At 47.7% G+C, this 13,387-nt stretch overlaps 6 protein-coding genes across 6 annotated transcripts; 3 read left to right on the top strand and 3 right to left on the bottom strand.

Moving 5' to 3' along the window:
• Positions 1 to 430: 430 nt before the first annotated feature.
• Positions 431 to 4,759, top strand: SERLADRAFT_415055 (glycoside hydrolase family 35 protein; the record flags this gene model as incomplete). Its single annotated transcript, XM_007317553.1, has 20 exons — positions 431 to 547; positions 600 to 676; positions 729 to 922; positions 977 to 1,158; positions 1,213 to 1,290; positions 1,343 to 1,421; positions 1,474 to 1,543; positions 1,596 to 1,679; positions 1,733 to 1,788; positions 2,039 to 2,267; positions 2,323 to 2,511; positions 2,562 to 2,785; positions 2,841 to 3,163; positions 3,221 to 3,724; positions 3,773 to 3,830; positions 3,884 to 3,971; positions 4,028 to 4,121; positions 4,181 to 4,214; positions 4,281 to 4,316; positions 4,384 to 4,759. 20 exons carry the CDS (start codon positions 431 to 433, stop codon positions 4,563 to 4,565), a joined length of 2,898 nt encoding a protein of 965 aa, XP_007317615.1.
• A 370-nt stretch (positions 4,760 to 5,129) lies between these two features.
• On the top strand, positions 5,130 to 6,358 carry SERLADRAFT_465758 (uncharacterized protein; the record flags this gene model as incomplete). The annotated part of the gene is made up of 4 exons (XM_007317552.1): positions 5,130 to 5,722; positions 5,782 to 5,792; positions 5,855 to 5,934; positions 5,989 to 6,358. The coding sequence occupies 4 exons, from the start codon at positions 5,318 to 5,320 to the stop codon at positions 6,177 to 6,179; spliced, it is 687 nt and encodes a 228-aa protein (XP_007317614.1).
• SERLADRAFT_465757 (uncharacterized protein) lies at positions 6,337 to 7,475 on the bottom strand (the record flags this gene model as incomplete). Its single annotated transcript, XM_007317551.1, has 2 exons — positions 6,337 to 6,678; positions 6,775 to 7,475. 2 exons carry the CDS (start codon positions 6,927 to 6,929, stop codon positions 6,594 to 6,596), a joined length of 240 nt encoding a protein of 79 aa, XP_007317613.1.
• Positions 7,476 to 7,587: 112 nt separating this feature from the next.
• SERLADRAFT_368890 (uncharacterized protein) lies at positions 7,588 to 8,500 on the top strand (the record flags this gene model as incomplete). Its single annotated transcript, XM_007317550.1, has 3 exons — positions 7,588 to 8,100; positions 8,161 to 8,251; positions 8,304 to 8,500. 3 exons carry the CDS (start codon positions 7,588 to 7,590, stop codon positions 8,498 to 8,500), a joined length of 801 nt encoding a protein of 266 aa, XP_007317612.1.
• A 1,005-nt stretch (positions 8,501 to 9,505) lies between these two features.
• On the bottom strand, positions 9,506 to 12,366 carry SERLADRAFT_368889 (uncharacterized protein; the record flags this gene model as incomplete). The annotated part of the gene is made up of 14 exons (XM_007317549.1): positions 9,506 to 9,670; positions 9,735 to 10,002; positions 10,060 to 10,129; positions 10,193 to 10,373; positions 10,507 to 10,676; positions 10,739 to 10,800; positions 10,860 to 10,984; positions 11,043 to 11,123; positions 11,180 to 11,318; positions 11,382 to 11,587; positions 11,645 to 11,742; positions 11,797 to 12,022; positions 12,088 to 12,188; positions 12,255 to 12,366. The coding sequence occupies 14 exons, from the start codon at positions 12,364 to 12,366 to the stop codon at positions 9,506 to 9,508; spliced, it is 2,004 nt and encodes a 667-aa protein (XP_007317611.1).
• Positions 12,367 to 12,679: 313 nt separating this feature from the next.
• Positions 12,680 to 13,241, bottom strand: SERLADRAFT_465746 (uncharacterized protein; the record flags this gene model as incomplete). The annotated part of the gene is made up of 3 exons (XM_007317548.1): positions 12,680 to 12,969; positions 13,025 to 13,179; positions 13,205 to 13,241. Coding segments are annotated over 2 exons (192 nt in total), but the record flags the coding sequence as incomplete, so codon positions are not given.
• Positions 13,242 to 13,387: the final 146 nt, after the last annotated feature.

Genomic DNA, 13,387 nt, shown 5'->3' with positions numbered 1-13,387 from the left:
GTCGCACTTTGAAAAAAAGTGCAAACGGAGCGTCATATCCAACCAAGACTCTTGCGGCCCGCCATTTGTAAAGTCTTAAGTTTGTCTTGAATAGCAAAAGGCTTCCTACTACTACAATACACGCGGGCGAACGCATCCAAGGCCTTGTGAACTCTGGCGGCCCGGTTACATACATCTGTTCTCTTCCCTGAACTTGACCTGGTCACCAGACTACTTCAGGACCTCACGCTGGCGGTCTTGACTGCTTCGCATCTCGCGTTGAGGTCCATTTACGGCGTTTACACATGAAATGGAACATAGTTCAACATATTATCTTAGTCATTTGACTTCCAGGACGATGGATTCTTCGGGGAAATATCCAGCCTGCTTTAAATGCCCGTAGTTCGTGGGTCGTGAAAACGACCGTTGGGAGCGTCGCAGTAGTCTGCAGATGTTGTTCTCAAAGCTCGTCGCGCTTCTGAGCGCGACTCTTGTCTTAGCTTCGTCCAAACCACGCTCTGTACAAAAACTCAATATTATCAGGGATACTGATGGCTTGCAGACGAATGTGAGTTCTCTTTTGATGATTCGAATCTCTCTGAAGCATGTGGCTGCGATAGGTTACATGGGATGAATACTCTCTGATGATCAATGGAGAGCGCATGTTCATGTTCAGTGGGGAAGTGCATCCATACCGGTATGAGTTTGATAACCACCAACTGTCCTGGTCCCAATGTTCTACACATTAGCATGCCATCTCAGAGTCTTTATCTCGACATCCTCCAAAAGGTCAAGTCCATGGGCTTTAACACTGTCTCATTTTATGTATTCTGGGGAATCGTTGAGCCCAAGCGTGGTGTAATCTCGTTCGAGGGTTTCCGCGACTTGCAGCCATTCTTCGACGCGGCAATGGAAGCAGGCATATACCTCATGGCGCGACCAGGTGCATTAAAATTCAACATATGCGTGCAAGTCCTTGACTGACCTTCGTTTCAAGGCCCGTACATCAATGCCGAGACTACAGCCGGCGGTTTCCCTGGATGGGGTACCTATACTCCTAGCTTGTGGAGGACGTCGAACACTACATATTATGAGGCCTGGCAAAACTATGTATCAACAACTGCGCATATCCTGGCTGAAAATCAAATCACTAATGGAGGTCCTATCATATTGGTCCAGGTAGCCTTCATATTTTCGCATATAGTGAACGATATCTCATTTTAGATCACGTAGTCCGAAAATGAATATACTGGGTGGGCACCTGGCTACTCGGAAGATTTCACCTATGAGGCAGAACTGTTGTCGGCCTGGGTATGCAGCCTTTTCTGTTTTGATCGCAGCATCTCATTCAAGGTTTTTTTAGCGTACAGCTGGCATCAAAGTTCCTATTACCTTTAACGATGCCTCGCCGGAAGGTCATTATTTGACTGTAAATATCTGGGGTACGCAATTATTGTTTCATCGTTAAACTAGAGACTAAACAATGTGCCCTAGGTTACGATTCCTATCCCAACGGCTTCGATTGCTCGAGCCCTTATACATGGGCTTCGAATGCTGTACCGACGTATGCAAATGACTCACTTAACTTATATTGGCCCAACTCAAATAATGTATAGTTACTTCTGGAGTGCTCACGAGGAATACGCTCCAGAAGAGCCGAATGCAGTTTACGAATACCAGGGTGGCGCCTTTGATGGATGGTAATTATCTCCTGCATTATTTCTCGAAAGTACTAATTGTGCCGAACTTTCAGGGGCGGTTCTGGATATGATACTTGCGCTATTTTAACCGGACCTGACTTTGAACGAGGTGAGTCATGAGCTGGTGCCCGTGTAGCAAAGGCCTAAGAAGAATAGTATTTTACAAGAATGAATTGGCTACGTCTACAACCTACCTCAACTTGTATATGATTTACGGTGGTACAAACTGGGGTGAGAACACAAAGTTATCTTATGGTTGCATGTCATCTTACGATGTTCTATAGGAGGGATCGCTCACCCAGGAGTCTATACAAGCTACGACTATGTGGGTTTACTATATTTGGATTATGTGTGTATAGGTTCTAACCTTCATGTGGAGGGTTCTGCGATCGCTGAAGATAGAACTCTGCGCGAGAAATATTACGAATTGAAACTTCAAGCAAACTTCCTCCGTGTCAGCCCAGCATACCTGACGACACGCCCAATGAATTCGTACAGCAACCAAGGTGCATTTACTGGCAATCAGGCTCTCCTGACCACGCAGGTGCTTGATGTGGTCGGGAACCAAACTGGATTCTATGTCATCAGGTACGTGATCGACGTTGAAACTAAAATACATGACAGGATTTTGACGAATTTATAGGCAAGCGAACGCGTCTTCCAATGCAATGGAAATGTATACTTTGACGCTACCGACGAGTGTCGGAAATCTTACCGTTCCGGTACTTGGAGGCCAACTCACGCTAGACGGGAAAGACTCGAAAGTTCACGTCGTAGACTACGCTGCTGGTGCAAATACATTGCTGTATTCGACAGCAGAGATCACGACTTGGTTTGGACTCTTTTGAATTAACAAGTTTTGTGTTACTGATTCAGTCCCAGGGCGACCATCGATGGCCGAGATATCATCGTGGTTTATGGCAACGCGGGCGAGCTACATGAGACCGCTTTCAAATTCGATGGAACTGTTCCAGCCGCGACTGTCGTTTCGGGTTCTGAGCAGCTCAAGTCCGAGACGATCAATTCCACCAACCTGGTTATCCAGTACACGACTACTGGTCAGACTGTCGTCGAAGTTGGCTCGGATGTCCTTTTGTACATCCTGGGTAAATATGGACTCTATATTCTTTGTGGAGCACACATTGAAGGATTTCTTCATAGATCGAGCCAACGCATACGAGTTCTGGGTTCTCTATCCGCCTACCACAGGTGCCTATGCTAATTACAGCACTGCAGACCCGATTCTTGTCAAAGGCGGCTATTTCATTCGATCTGTTGATGTGTCTGGCAGCACGCTCGCCCTTTTGGGTGACTTGAATAGCACTGCATCATTCGAGATCATTGCTCCGGCAGCATCTTCGGCTCAGGTCACTTTCAATGGGGAGCCACTGACACTCGAAAAGACCTCCTATGGGACCCTGACAGCAGAAAAGACTGTATCACTTCCCCAAGTGAACATCCCAACCTTGGAGAGCCTTACATGGGTGAGTGACTCTCCATAGTATATAGTAAACGCAATGCTGAGTAAGAGTGGCCTGTAGAAAACAGCAGATAGCTTACCTGAAATTACGCCTACTTATGACGATTCTTCTTGGACCACGGCAAACCACACAACGACAGTCAATCCTACTCAACCTAGCACTCCAGTTGTCCTTTATGCTGGTGACTATGGGTACCATACCGGCAATATCCTCTGGCGCGCACATTTCACTTCATTGGGCGCCGAGACAGGCTTTACCCTCAATGTTCAAGGTGGCTCCGCGTTTGGATACTCCGTCTGGCTAGATTCGTCGTTTATAGGGTCGTGGGTTGGCGATGCCGTGTACGAGAGCTATCAGAGTTCTTTCTCCTTCCCTGGAACTCTCAGCAAGGGGTCCGCCCATGTATTGACGATCTTACAAGATCACATGGGATACGAAGAGGACTGGACGGCCGCTTCTGATGACTTCAAGGCACCTAGAGGATTGTTGAGTTACTCATTTGAGGGAAGTAACGCTACGACCGTTGATCTTTGGAAGGTGATTGGTAACTTGGGCGGAGAAGATGTGAGTCATATCTTGTGAGCTGTTATCAACCCTAATATGGTGCCACAGTACGTGGACACTACCCGAGGTCCATTGAACGAGGGTGGTCTTTACGGCGAGCGGCAAGGTAGTACCACTTCGATTATATCATTATGAACTATATTAATGAAATGTCCCCAGGATGGCACCTTCCTGATTTTGATGATTCTTACTGGGCTGATGGTCTGCCTACAAACGGCATATCTAGTGCTGGCGTAAGCTTCTATAGGTAGACTTCTTATTAACTTTTTTGGAGTCGTACGATAACCACCTATTACTCTTTAGGACAACTTTCGAGCTGGACATACCTTCAGGTGTGGACTACCCAATGGCAATCGTCACTACCAACATGACAACCAACCCTTACTTCCGTTCTCAGGTAAGTTCCCTTTTAGATTGTCACAGCATTCGGAGCTGATTATTCTGTTCCTTTGGTAGTTCTACGTCAACGGATATCAATTTGGTAAATACGGTAAGTGATGTTGACAGGAATTTATCTTACCAGTGCGAGGGCGATCACTAACCATCTGTTGAACAGTCAACAGCGTCGGTCCACAACAGGCCTTTCCCGTCCGTGCGTAACGAACCAGAAGTCATTGTTCTCTTTGTGCTGACCTGAATTTTCCTTGGTGTTGAAACAGCACAAGGCATTTTGAACTACAACGGCCTGAATACGCTCGCCGTCTCACTCTGGGCTCACGAAAATGAGGGTGCAAAACTTAGCTCAATCGCGCTCGAGGTGTTGGCCCAGGTTGAGAGCAGCATGGCTGCCGTCGTGAACCAACCAATGCCGCCGTGGACGCCACGCCCAGGGGCTTCATAATTGAGAGCGTAGGAAATCTGTCGGACTAATTCTCCATGATTGGACATGTCGCGATGATATTTTTATCTGTCTTGTGGACATACACTGTATTGCGAAGTGCATTCTCACTGTATCCCACTTGTTTAGGTTTTATATATTTCGTACCTTGGGCTCTTGCGTGTTGGCTGGTGCCCATTGGTCTGGAAGTGCTGCGATAAAAGTTTACCGAATGCTGTTCTTTAGAAAGTTGCGGATGGCGGGCTCGAAACGCCGAGACGGGATTTCAAACATGGCCAGCTGACGACAGTCTGTCATAGACCTTGAGAAAGCCGTCCCATAATTTCACGGAAAACATTGGTGTTCTGTTGGTGTGAATCATAAACCGAGTCGCTGGCATGCAGAGAAAGTTCGAAAGTGATACCTTCGTGTTTCCCCTGTTACAAGGACATTGACGGACGCTGTACTTGTCTCGGGGCTGGTAATCCCGCGGCAACCCGGTTTTGTATCCGTCAAGTGAAGCGAGACAAGTGCCTGGATGAGCCAGTTATTCTCAAAAGGCACTGTAGACGCCGTACATACCATTTTAGCGCTTTTCCTTTCTTTTCCACCCCACCCAGGCCACGTATCGGACAGTGCTCTCTGGGACGATCCCGCCCCGAGCTTTATCTTCTTGCTCCACACTGGTCCCGCTACGGATATTACATGCAACGATCTCGCTCGTATCCTTATTGACCAAAGCTCCCCGCAACGCGCAACAGTTCTCTTCTACTACAATGGCGACGGACCGTTCTCCCAGAAGAGCCAACCCCAACGTCCAACGCACGTTCCCTCGACGCCGGCGACTGCTCGTCATTGGCTCTCTCCTTCTCACTCTAGCCTTCTTCTGCTTCGCCTCGCCCTGGGGTCTTCCGTCTGCACTCGACATTGGCGGGCTTGGCGCAACGCTCTCGAGAGCGAGCATCGTGCAGCTCGTCAAGTCGGGTGGGAGCCCGCCTGATGAGATATATGGCCTGCTACACTTTGTGACGAGCGGCGACGACCGGATGCTGTCCCACTCTATTGACCTAGATCCGTCTGAGCCATTGGACATGGATATATATCTGGGTGGAGATACACCTGATTGGAGATTGTACGTACGGAGACTGAAGGAAGAGTATCCTCTAGTCGTATTTAGTAAAGTCAGTACGCATACATCGTCCCTGATGGCCCGTTGCTAACGCGGAACTTTACAACCCAGTCGTATTGTCCGTAAGTAACCAAAGTTTTCGCCTTGTTGTGCTATCGTTAGACCCAGAATACGGTGTTTCTAGACATTCGAGGAGGGCAAAACAACTTTTGGCTACGTATGATCTCTCACCTCCACCAAAAATTATTGAGGTTGATCTTCGAGGTGAGTTTTATCCCTCGGTCTTTTTTGCCCTTCCATTCACCAAGGTTCTCTCAGACGACGGAGACTTTATCAAGCTGATACTCACGCGCCTCACCGAGCACTCTACATTCCCCAACATCGTACTCAAGGGTAAAAGCATTGGCGGGTCAGATGACCTCCATGTACTACATGCACAGGGAAAGCTGAAGCGAATGTTCGAGAATGCGGGTATGACGGTATTAGAGCAGGTCCGAGTAGCAGCATGAAGCTACAAGCTTTTTTGCACATGAGCTCTGCTTGTATTATTAGAATGTATTTCTACCTCACTTCTATTCGTCTGCCAGGCACGGGTCAAAAGAAAAACAGAGATTACCATGTCAATACGAGTAACATATTCTGGAATAATGGACAAAAAAGGTACATATGAACATTATCACAATGAAAACGCCCATCTGTTCGTCTTACCTGAAATGAAGCATCATTAAAGTAGAAATGTTCCGATGGTAACATGGACCGGAAATGGCACAGGCATTTGCTTCATCTGACAATCAGTTGGCGCCTGTGCAAAAGATAAGATGGACAGGTACGACGATGCGGCGAGAGAAAGGTGCTGAGCTGAGAGGGGAAGCCGTATACGGGTGAAGATGGCCGACCGGTGAATGATGCGCTATCGGCGGTCCTTAGGCTTGAGCTCTAGACTTGTGTTGAAAGCATGATTGTTTAGTTCTTTGGACAGCAGACGCAAAACGGAACTGATGGGAAGTGCTGATAGGACCTTGCGAAGGAAAGGACAGGATGAGTCAGCACGGGGCAAAGGCTGTCACTCCTTTGTTGGTAGTGGAATGCTGCAAGCACGTACAGGGGGGACCTTCTTTTAGCGGATGGTTATCACTGGCATGTGGTCGTCTAAGGCGTGTATGGAACGTGTAAATACAACAAGGAGAATTTGCCTGGTCAGTTGACAGGCCGGGTATAATGATCAAGTTGGGGCGAGGCCAGGACCAGGTTAGTGGCATCGTGTAGGACCGCCATGAAAGAAGTATAAAGAGGGTGGAGTCACCCCGAAAAAAAGTCGAATGGACGTTGCATAAAGCATGTCATCAGCAAGTTTTAAGGCCGACTTCTCAACTTCTTCTAGTTTATACTAGTACTAGCGGATTCGGGTAGAGGGCCAACGTTCGTGCGAGGACTCAGGCTGGAGGTAAATACGATGGCCCTGAGGGGAATAAGCAGATATCGGCGAACGAGGCGAGTGGTTGCTCGAACGTCGCGATAAGAAAAAGAGGGATCGTGATTAAGATGGTATAGTGCCAGAAGCGTTCTGTTCATTGTGTTTCTGTGATAACAAGGCAGGCAATGTGTGTAGGATGAACTTACTACTGGTATGAAGAGGCGGTGGACCGAACAACGATAGTAGCGATGGTGGGCAATCACTCAAGAATACCTGAAACGTAATCGAGGCCATATCCGCCGTGGGAAAGACAGGTTACTACGACTCGAATAGTACGAAAATAATAAAAAATAATAAATCGTTGTTCTCTCATCCTTTGTTATCTCGGTACACCGTCTAATCGAATCAAATATTCCGTTCATTTAACACCAATGGCCCACCGCCGCAATCCTTCCAGTCGGTTCTCTCTTCCGACCCACTCCTCTCCTTCTCCCTCCTCTGCCATGTCCTCCCCGCCCCTCAGCGTGTCCTCCCTCCTCCACTCCCTCCATCCCATCAGAAAGCCAAAGCTCAGGTACAGGACAACTTTCCTCGCTCTCTTTGGCCTCATCGTCCTCTCCACATACATCCTCTTCGTCGCAAAGCCTTCTCTAGACCTCGCACCCATCACCCTCCGCAATGACCCAACCCACCACGAGCCTCCTCACGCCGTACTCCCTCACGACCCCGTCTCACGTACTCCCTCCTCGCGTGTTTTCCGTTTTCCTCCATCACAGAACCACAAGTCAAATACAAGACCACAGGTTGAGCTCAGTCCTGCCCAGGAGCTTGCTGCCGTCTCCAGCTTTCTTGCAAGCCTGCCACAGAACATGATCCCTCGTTCGGTTGACCCGACCAAGCCAATAGACCCACAGGTCGTTCTTGACTTTGACACGCGTAGTACACGAGCCGCTGAGGAGGTACACCAGATCGAGGAAGAGGTCTGGGCACGCCATCCTGTCGTCCTATTCACAAAGGTGCCTTGCCATACCTTGTACTACTTCGTGCCTATACCTGTCCTGACTTGTCGTCACTAGTTGCACTCTGCTGCCTCTCGTGAAGTACGCTTCATACTTGCTAATATGATGTTACGCCCCATGCCAACGGTATTTGACGTCGACCAAAGAGGTTTGTTCTTTCTTTGTCATTGCTCCTACATCAACTCATGTTCTTTGTTCAGAGGACGCAGAGGTTTTGACGCCCCTACTTCACCGCCTCACTTCGTCCACAGAACTACCCATTCTATTAGTAGGCGGCAAGCCAGTGGGCTCAATGTCTGAAATCCGCTCACTACACGAATCAGGCGAACTAAAGAAAATGATTTCCGACGCAGGAGCAGTCATCGACGGTGCCAAGAAGAAGAAGGGAAGAAAATAGTCTCTTAATCGCCGCTCATCTCCTCTCGTATTCTCGTTTACGACATTAATGGCCGAAAGAACTTTCCTATTCCCAACCCATGTAGCCAACACCGCCCACGACCTTCAGCCGATGCATGAAACACAAAGTTCTGGGGCCGTTAATACGTGGCTGCATGTCGGGTTACACCGATGAAGGCTTCATGTCAATGCTTCCACGTGCATCACTCCACTCTTTACATGCATCATTCACACCCTTTTTCTCTCATCGCGATGCTTTCGAGTAGACAGAACCTCATGATATACTTTTTGTTGCTTTCTGATCTCCATAGACCACAGTTCCTCCTGCTACTTCGTCTTGCATGCGCGCTCATAGACTTTTTTTTTTCTTTTTTCTTCTTCTCTTTTTGGCATATAATTAAATATCACAGGGTTCTTTCCAGTAAGTAATCAGTACCACCAAGCATCTCGCTGGGAGGGCTGCTTGTAGATAGTGTGGGTGTACATACGGTACTGTACATATGCATTTTGATCATCGGTTGTTGCTCTCCACGTAGATGTCAACCAAAAGGACAATATTTTTCGTCGTGCATGCCTACATGATATCGTTTGGGACGGTATCGGAAGTGCATCATGATGTAAATTATAATAGTTTATCAAAGAGAAGCCACGCGATTGTCATTCCATCTAATGATTGTGTTTACCGTGCGGTACGTGATAGTGACTTCGCGCGTGGATGATGGAATTCGAAGTCGATGTTAACTCATCGTGACATCCACGTGTGACCTCAACAAAAACAACATGATCATTTATAGCCGTACTTCAACATGCTGCGCGCAGCCTACTGCGCAGCTTTGAAAGGATATATTTGAACAATTCTATATATACAATGTGACAGCGGTAGCGACAAGGTGTCTACGACACCCAGAACTCAGATCCAAAGGAAAGCACATACAGCAGACATGGACGCAGATTGAACTATGAATAGATGCTTTTAGACTGTTAATAAATAGTTAGTGCCACTGATTCACAGCTTCGCCTTCGCGTTTGCGCCAACGAGGCTCTCGATATCGCGGTACTTGTAATAGAGTTCGAGGGATTCTGGATTGGCGACCGTGCCGCTGGGCTTGAGGTTGGATCCAGACACTATCTGCTTAACAGCGATCTCGATCCTCTTCCCATTCACCGTGTACTACACCCATCATCGCGCTAACTCAGACCCATGCACTTTCAAGCGCGCGAAACAGACCACTCACCGGGATATCCGAAGTCTCGAACACGTATGCTGGGACGTGGCGCGCGCTCAGACCTGCCTTGATCGAAGACTTGATGCGTTCAACGAGGGAGGGGGTGAAAGTGTGGCCGGGACGCATTTTGACGAACAGAAGGACGCGTTCGTCAAGGTCCTGCGGGCGGCGCTGGCCAACGCAAAGTACATCGTCGAGCTCTGCCGTAAATTTCTCAAGTACAGTGTAAATCTCGCCCGAGCCGAACCGCACACCACTAGGATTCAACACGCCATCACTGCAATACTGTTCATCAGAAGGCACCAGAGAGAAGGTCGAGCAAAATTTAGCACACCTGCGGCCAAGGAAAAGGAATCCTTTCGTCTTGGGATTGCGGACTATGAAGTCACCTTGGCGCCAAACACCTATACAAGGCGAAAGATGTGCATAAGCAGGGCTGAGTTTCATTTTCAAAAAATAGAGCTCACCAGGGTAGGTATCATAGTAGGCTTTGCGAAACTTTTCTCCTGACTCGTCGCCCCAGAAACAGACCGGTATCGATGGGTGAGGCCGGGTGCAGACGAGCTCCCCTGGTTCACCGGTATCCTCGATATTCTTTCCAGCAGGATCAAATATTTCCACTGCCAAACCGAGAGATATTCCTTGAAGCTCTACATGGAGATAAAGTAAGTTTTCGAAAATTTATATGATCAAAAGGGTTATCTGGGAGAAGACGCACCTCCGGCATACACTGGAAGGGATGCTACACCTGTGACAACTGGATGTGGACATAAGATGATGCCTCAGTTAATGAAAGATAGTTATCCCTACATCCACCCATGATATCAGTCCCTCCGGAAGAGGAAGAGATCATGAGGTGCTTTCCAAAAGCATTTTGAGTCCATTCCATGAGAGGGGCGGTCAGGACAGCCCCTGTAACTGTCATCTGACGCATAGACAAGAATGGTTCCACTAAAGTGACACATAGACGACATCGATCATGTGGGCAGTGATAACAAGGTAGTGAAACATACCATTCTTCACCTTTGCTTGGACTTCTGCCAAAAAGCGCGGACTTGTTCCAAAACATGTTACGCTGATCAAAAAATGGGCTGTAAATCTGAAAAAAAAATTTTGTGGTATGTAATGACATACCCCTGATCGTTGATGAACTTGAGGTAGCTTTTCAAGTCGGGGTAGAATGGCGAGCCTTCGTATAGGATAATGCGAGCACCGCACGCCAGCCCAGAGAGCATAAAGGGCCACATCATCCATCCCGTCTGTTCCAAATATGTAAGTCTTAACGATATAAGCAGAAGACGACGATTAGACAAATACCGTAGTGTACTGGAAGTAGGTCTCAGAGGGGCCAACACCAAAACCAACGTAAAGGTCTTTCTTGCTAATCATCAGGGCTCCCTATACGAGACAAATTGTTACGATATCCAAACATGATGCAGTATGGCGCAACTTACTCCGCCAGAGTGCACAATACATTTGGGAGGACCACTAGTGCCAGACGAGTATAGGATGTACAGTGGGTGGCTGAATGAAAGCTGCTCGAATGTGAGGTCCCGGCCATCGCCAGTGGCAAGGAAATTTGCGAGGGTGATGCTGACGGGTTTCAGAGCGCCTCGGTTCATGGGGGCTGTTACATGATAGGGATGGGAAACTTACCTATTAGGGATTGCTAGAGCCTCGGGAAGCTGCTTTCCGGTCTTCGAACTTGGTAGCAAGATTAATCGTTCAAGGCCATAGCTACGAAGATCCCTTGCGACTTCGGATGCCTTTTGTACGAGCGGGATTGTTTTCCCAGCGTATACAATTTCTGTCTCTATAAAGACGAACTTGGGTTTAATCTGTCTGTATCTATCTAAAATACCCTGGAAGAAGAATCGTGAAGAAGCATGTACTAAGGCATGAGGACATGCTGAGCATACCTGTGTGCCCATGTCAGTTGCAGTGCTGGAAAAAATGCCACCTATACTGGCTGTAGCAAGCACAAGCACGACAGCAGTAATTGAATTCGTTACAACAGCTGTAACATCATCATTAGCCACGCCTCTCCAACATGAAGTATTAATTGACTCGCCTGCTACTCTATCACCAGCTTTGAGGCCATTAACGCGCATTGCAGCTGCCATTTCCTGCACCATATGACGTAGCTGACGAAACGTATAATGAGTGGTTCGGCCAGTGTCGTCTGCTGCTGTGCATGCGAGGCCATCGTCACGGCGGTACAACAGGTTTTCCGCATAGTTCAACCTTGCGTCTGGAAACCACTCAGGCACCTGTTCTGACTTGCCCTTTTGTGTTACCTGCCAGGTTCGAGGTATATCAGTTTCAAAGATAAGGTGAAAGAGTAAAGGCGCCTTGACCAGACCTTTGTGGGTGGTACAGATGATACGATTCCAACGAACTGCCACAAATCGAGCCAGAAAGTATAATCAGTGACCGAGTAATGGTGGAGATCATGATAGTCCTCTGAGTGGAGAAAGAGAGGAATGATAAGGTTACTTGGAACGCGGGATTCCTCGGAATGGAACTCACTCAAGTTCAAGCCATGTTTGAGATTGATTTCTCGACGGAGCTTTTCAGCGGGTGAGAAGGACGGATAAGCAGGCGTCCAGATGAGGCGAGACTGGTCAAATTGCGAAGACATGGTATAGAATTGAGAAAAGCACGTAAGCGAAAAGAATACCAGCGAGAAGGTTGGTAATGGGAAAGACTTGCGGATCAGTACACCGCTACATGGATACTTATGGTAGGGATGCAAAGACGCTGGCAATTATTGTTCCTGTCAATATATTGACCAATTTCACACAAAATGGCCGCTTCGGTGTAACCGGTCGAAGTCTTGTTACGCTCCATTCTACCATCACTTTTCTGTGTCGTGGAAAATTCCATAGCCCTATGGCGAAGACAGGTCACGTACAACTTTATAACCGAATGTCGTCGCTGTGGAGTATGTCATAGACATGGCATTCATACTCCAAATTTGGTGTTGGTGTTTGCAGAAAAAAGTAGCGCAGCACAAACGAGATGGTATGATATTCATGAATGTGGAACAAAGAAAGTGATTATACCGTAAGCTTTAAACGCTAAAGCCTCAACATTAACAACGCAACCAAGACCTTCCCTAGAACGTCTCCATCCTGAATAGATCACCACAGCTATCTATCCCAACTCAAACGACATCTCCCATAGCGTGTTGAAGTCACTCATAGTGACTCATGCCAAAAAAAAAAACAGGCAGAAACTGGATCTGTTATCAATGAGCATGAACGTGGCTCTGATACGATAAAATAATCAAGACAAACCTAAGCACGTCCACCTTCGGGCACAGCGTCAGGGCGGGCAGAGTTCTCGTCATTGCTCTTCCTGCCCTCTTGGTTGGCGCCACTCGTTCCCTGGCTCTGGTTCTTAGCTTCCTCCTTAGCAGCCTTCTTGGCCTTGTATTTTTTCCAGAGAAAGTACATTTGAGATATTAGGAGCGGGCGAACGTATGTGGTATAAGGGACGTATGAAGTGGGAGTCAACTGAAACGAATATTTAAAGCTGACGCCCTTTATATAGTCTGCTGAACCAGATTTCTAAGAAGTAAGTTACGGCCCAATCGGGTGCAGCAACGGTAACCAAGCGCGTGTTGATTGATCTAACCCACTTGAGCCCACTTGGTGCGA

The sequence above is a fragment of the Serpula lacrymans genome, assembly GCF_000218685.1.
Source record: "Serpula lacrymans var. lacrymans S7.9 unplaced genomic scaffold SERLAscaffold_6, whole genome shotgun sequence".
NCBI classification, from domain to species: domain Eukaryota; kingdom Fungi; phylum Basidiomycota; class Agaricomycetes; order Boletales; family Serpulaceae; genus Serpula; species Serpula lacrymans.
Note: the sequence above shows the minus strand (reverse complement) of the source record. Positions and strands in the feature narration are given on the sequence as shown.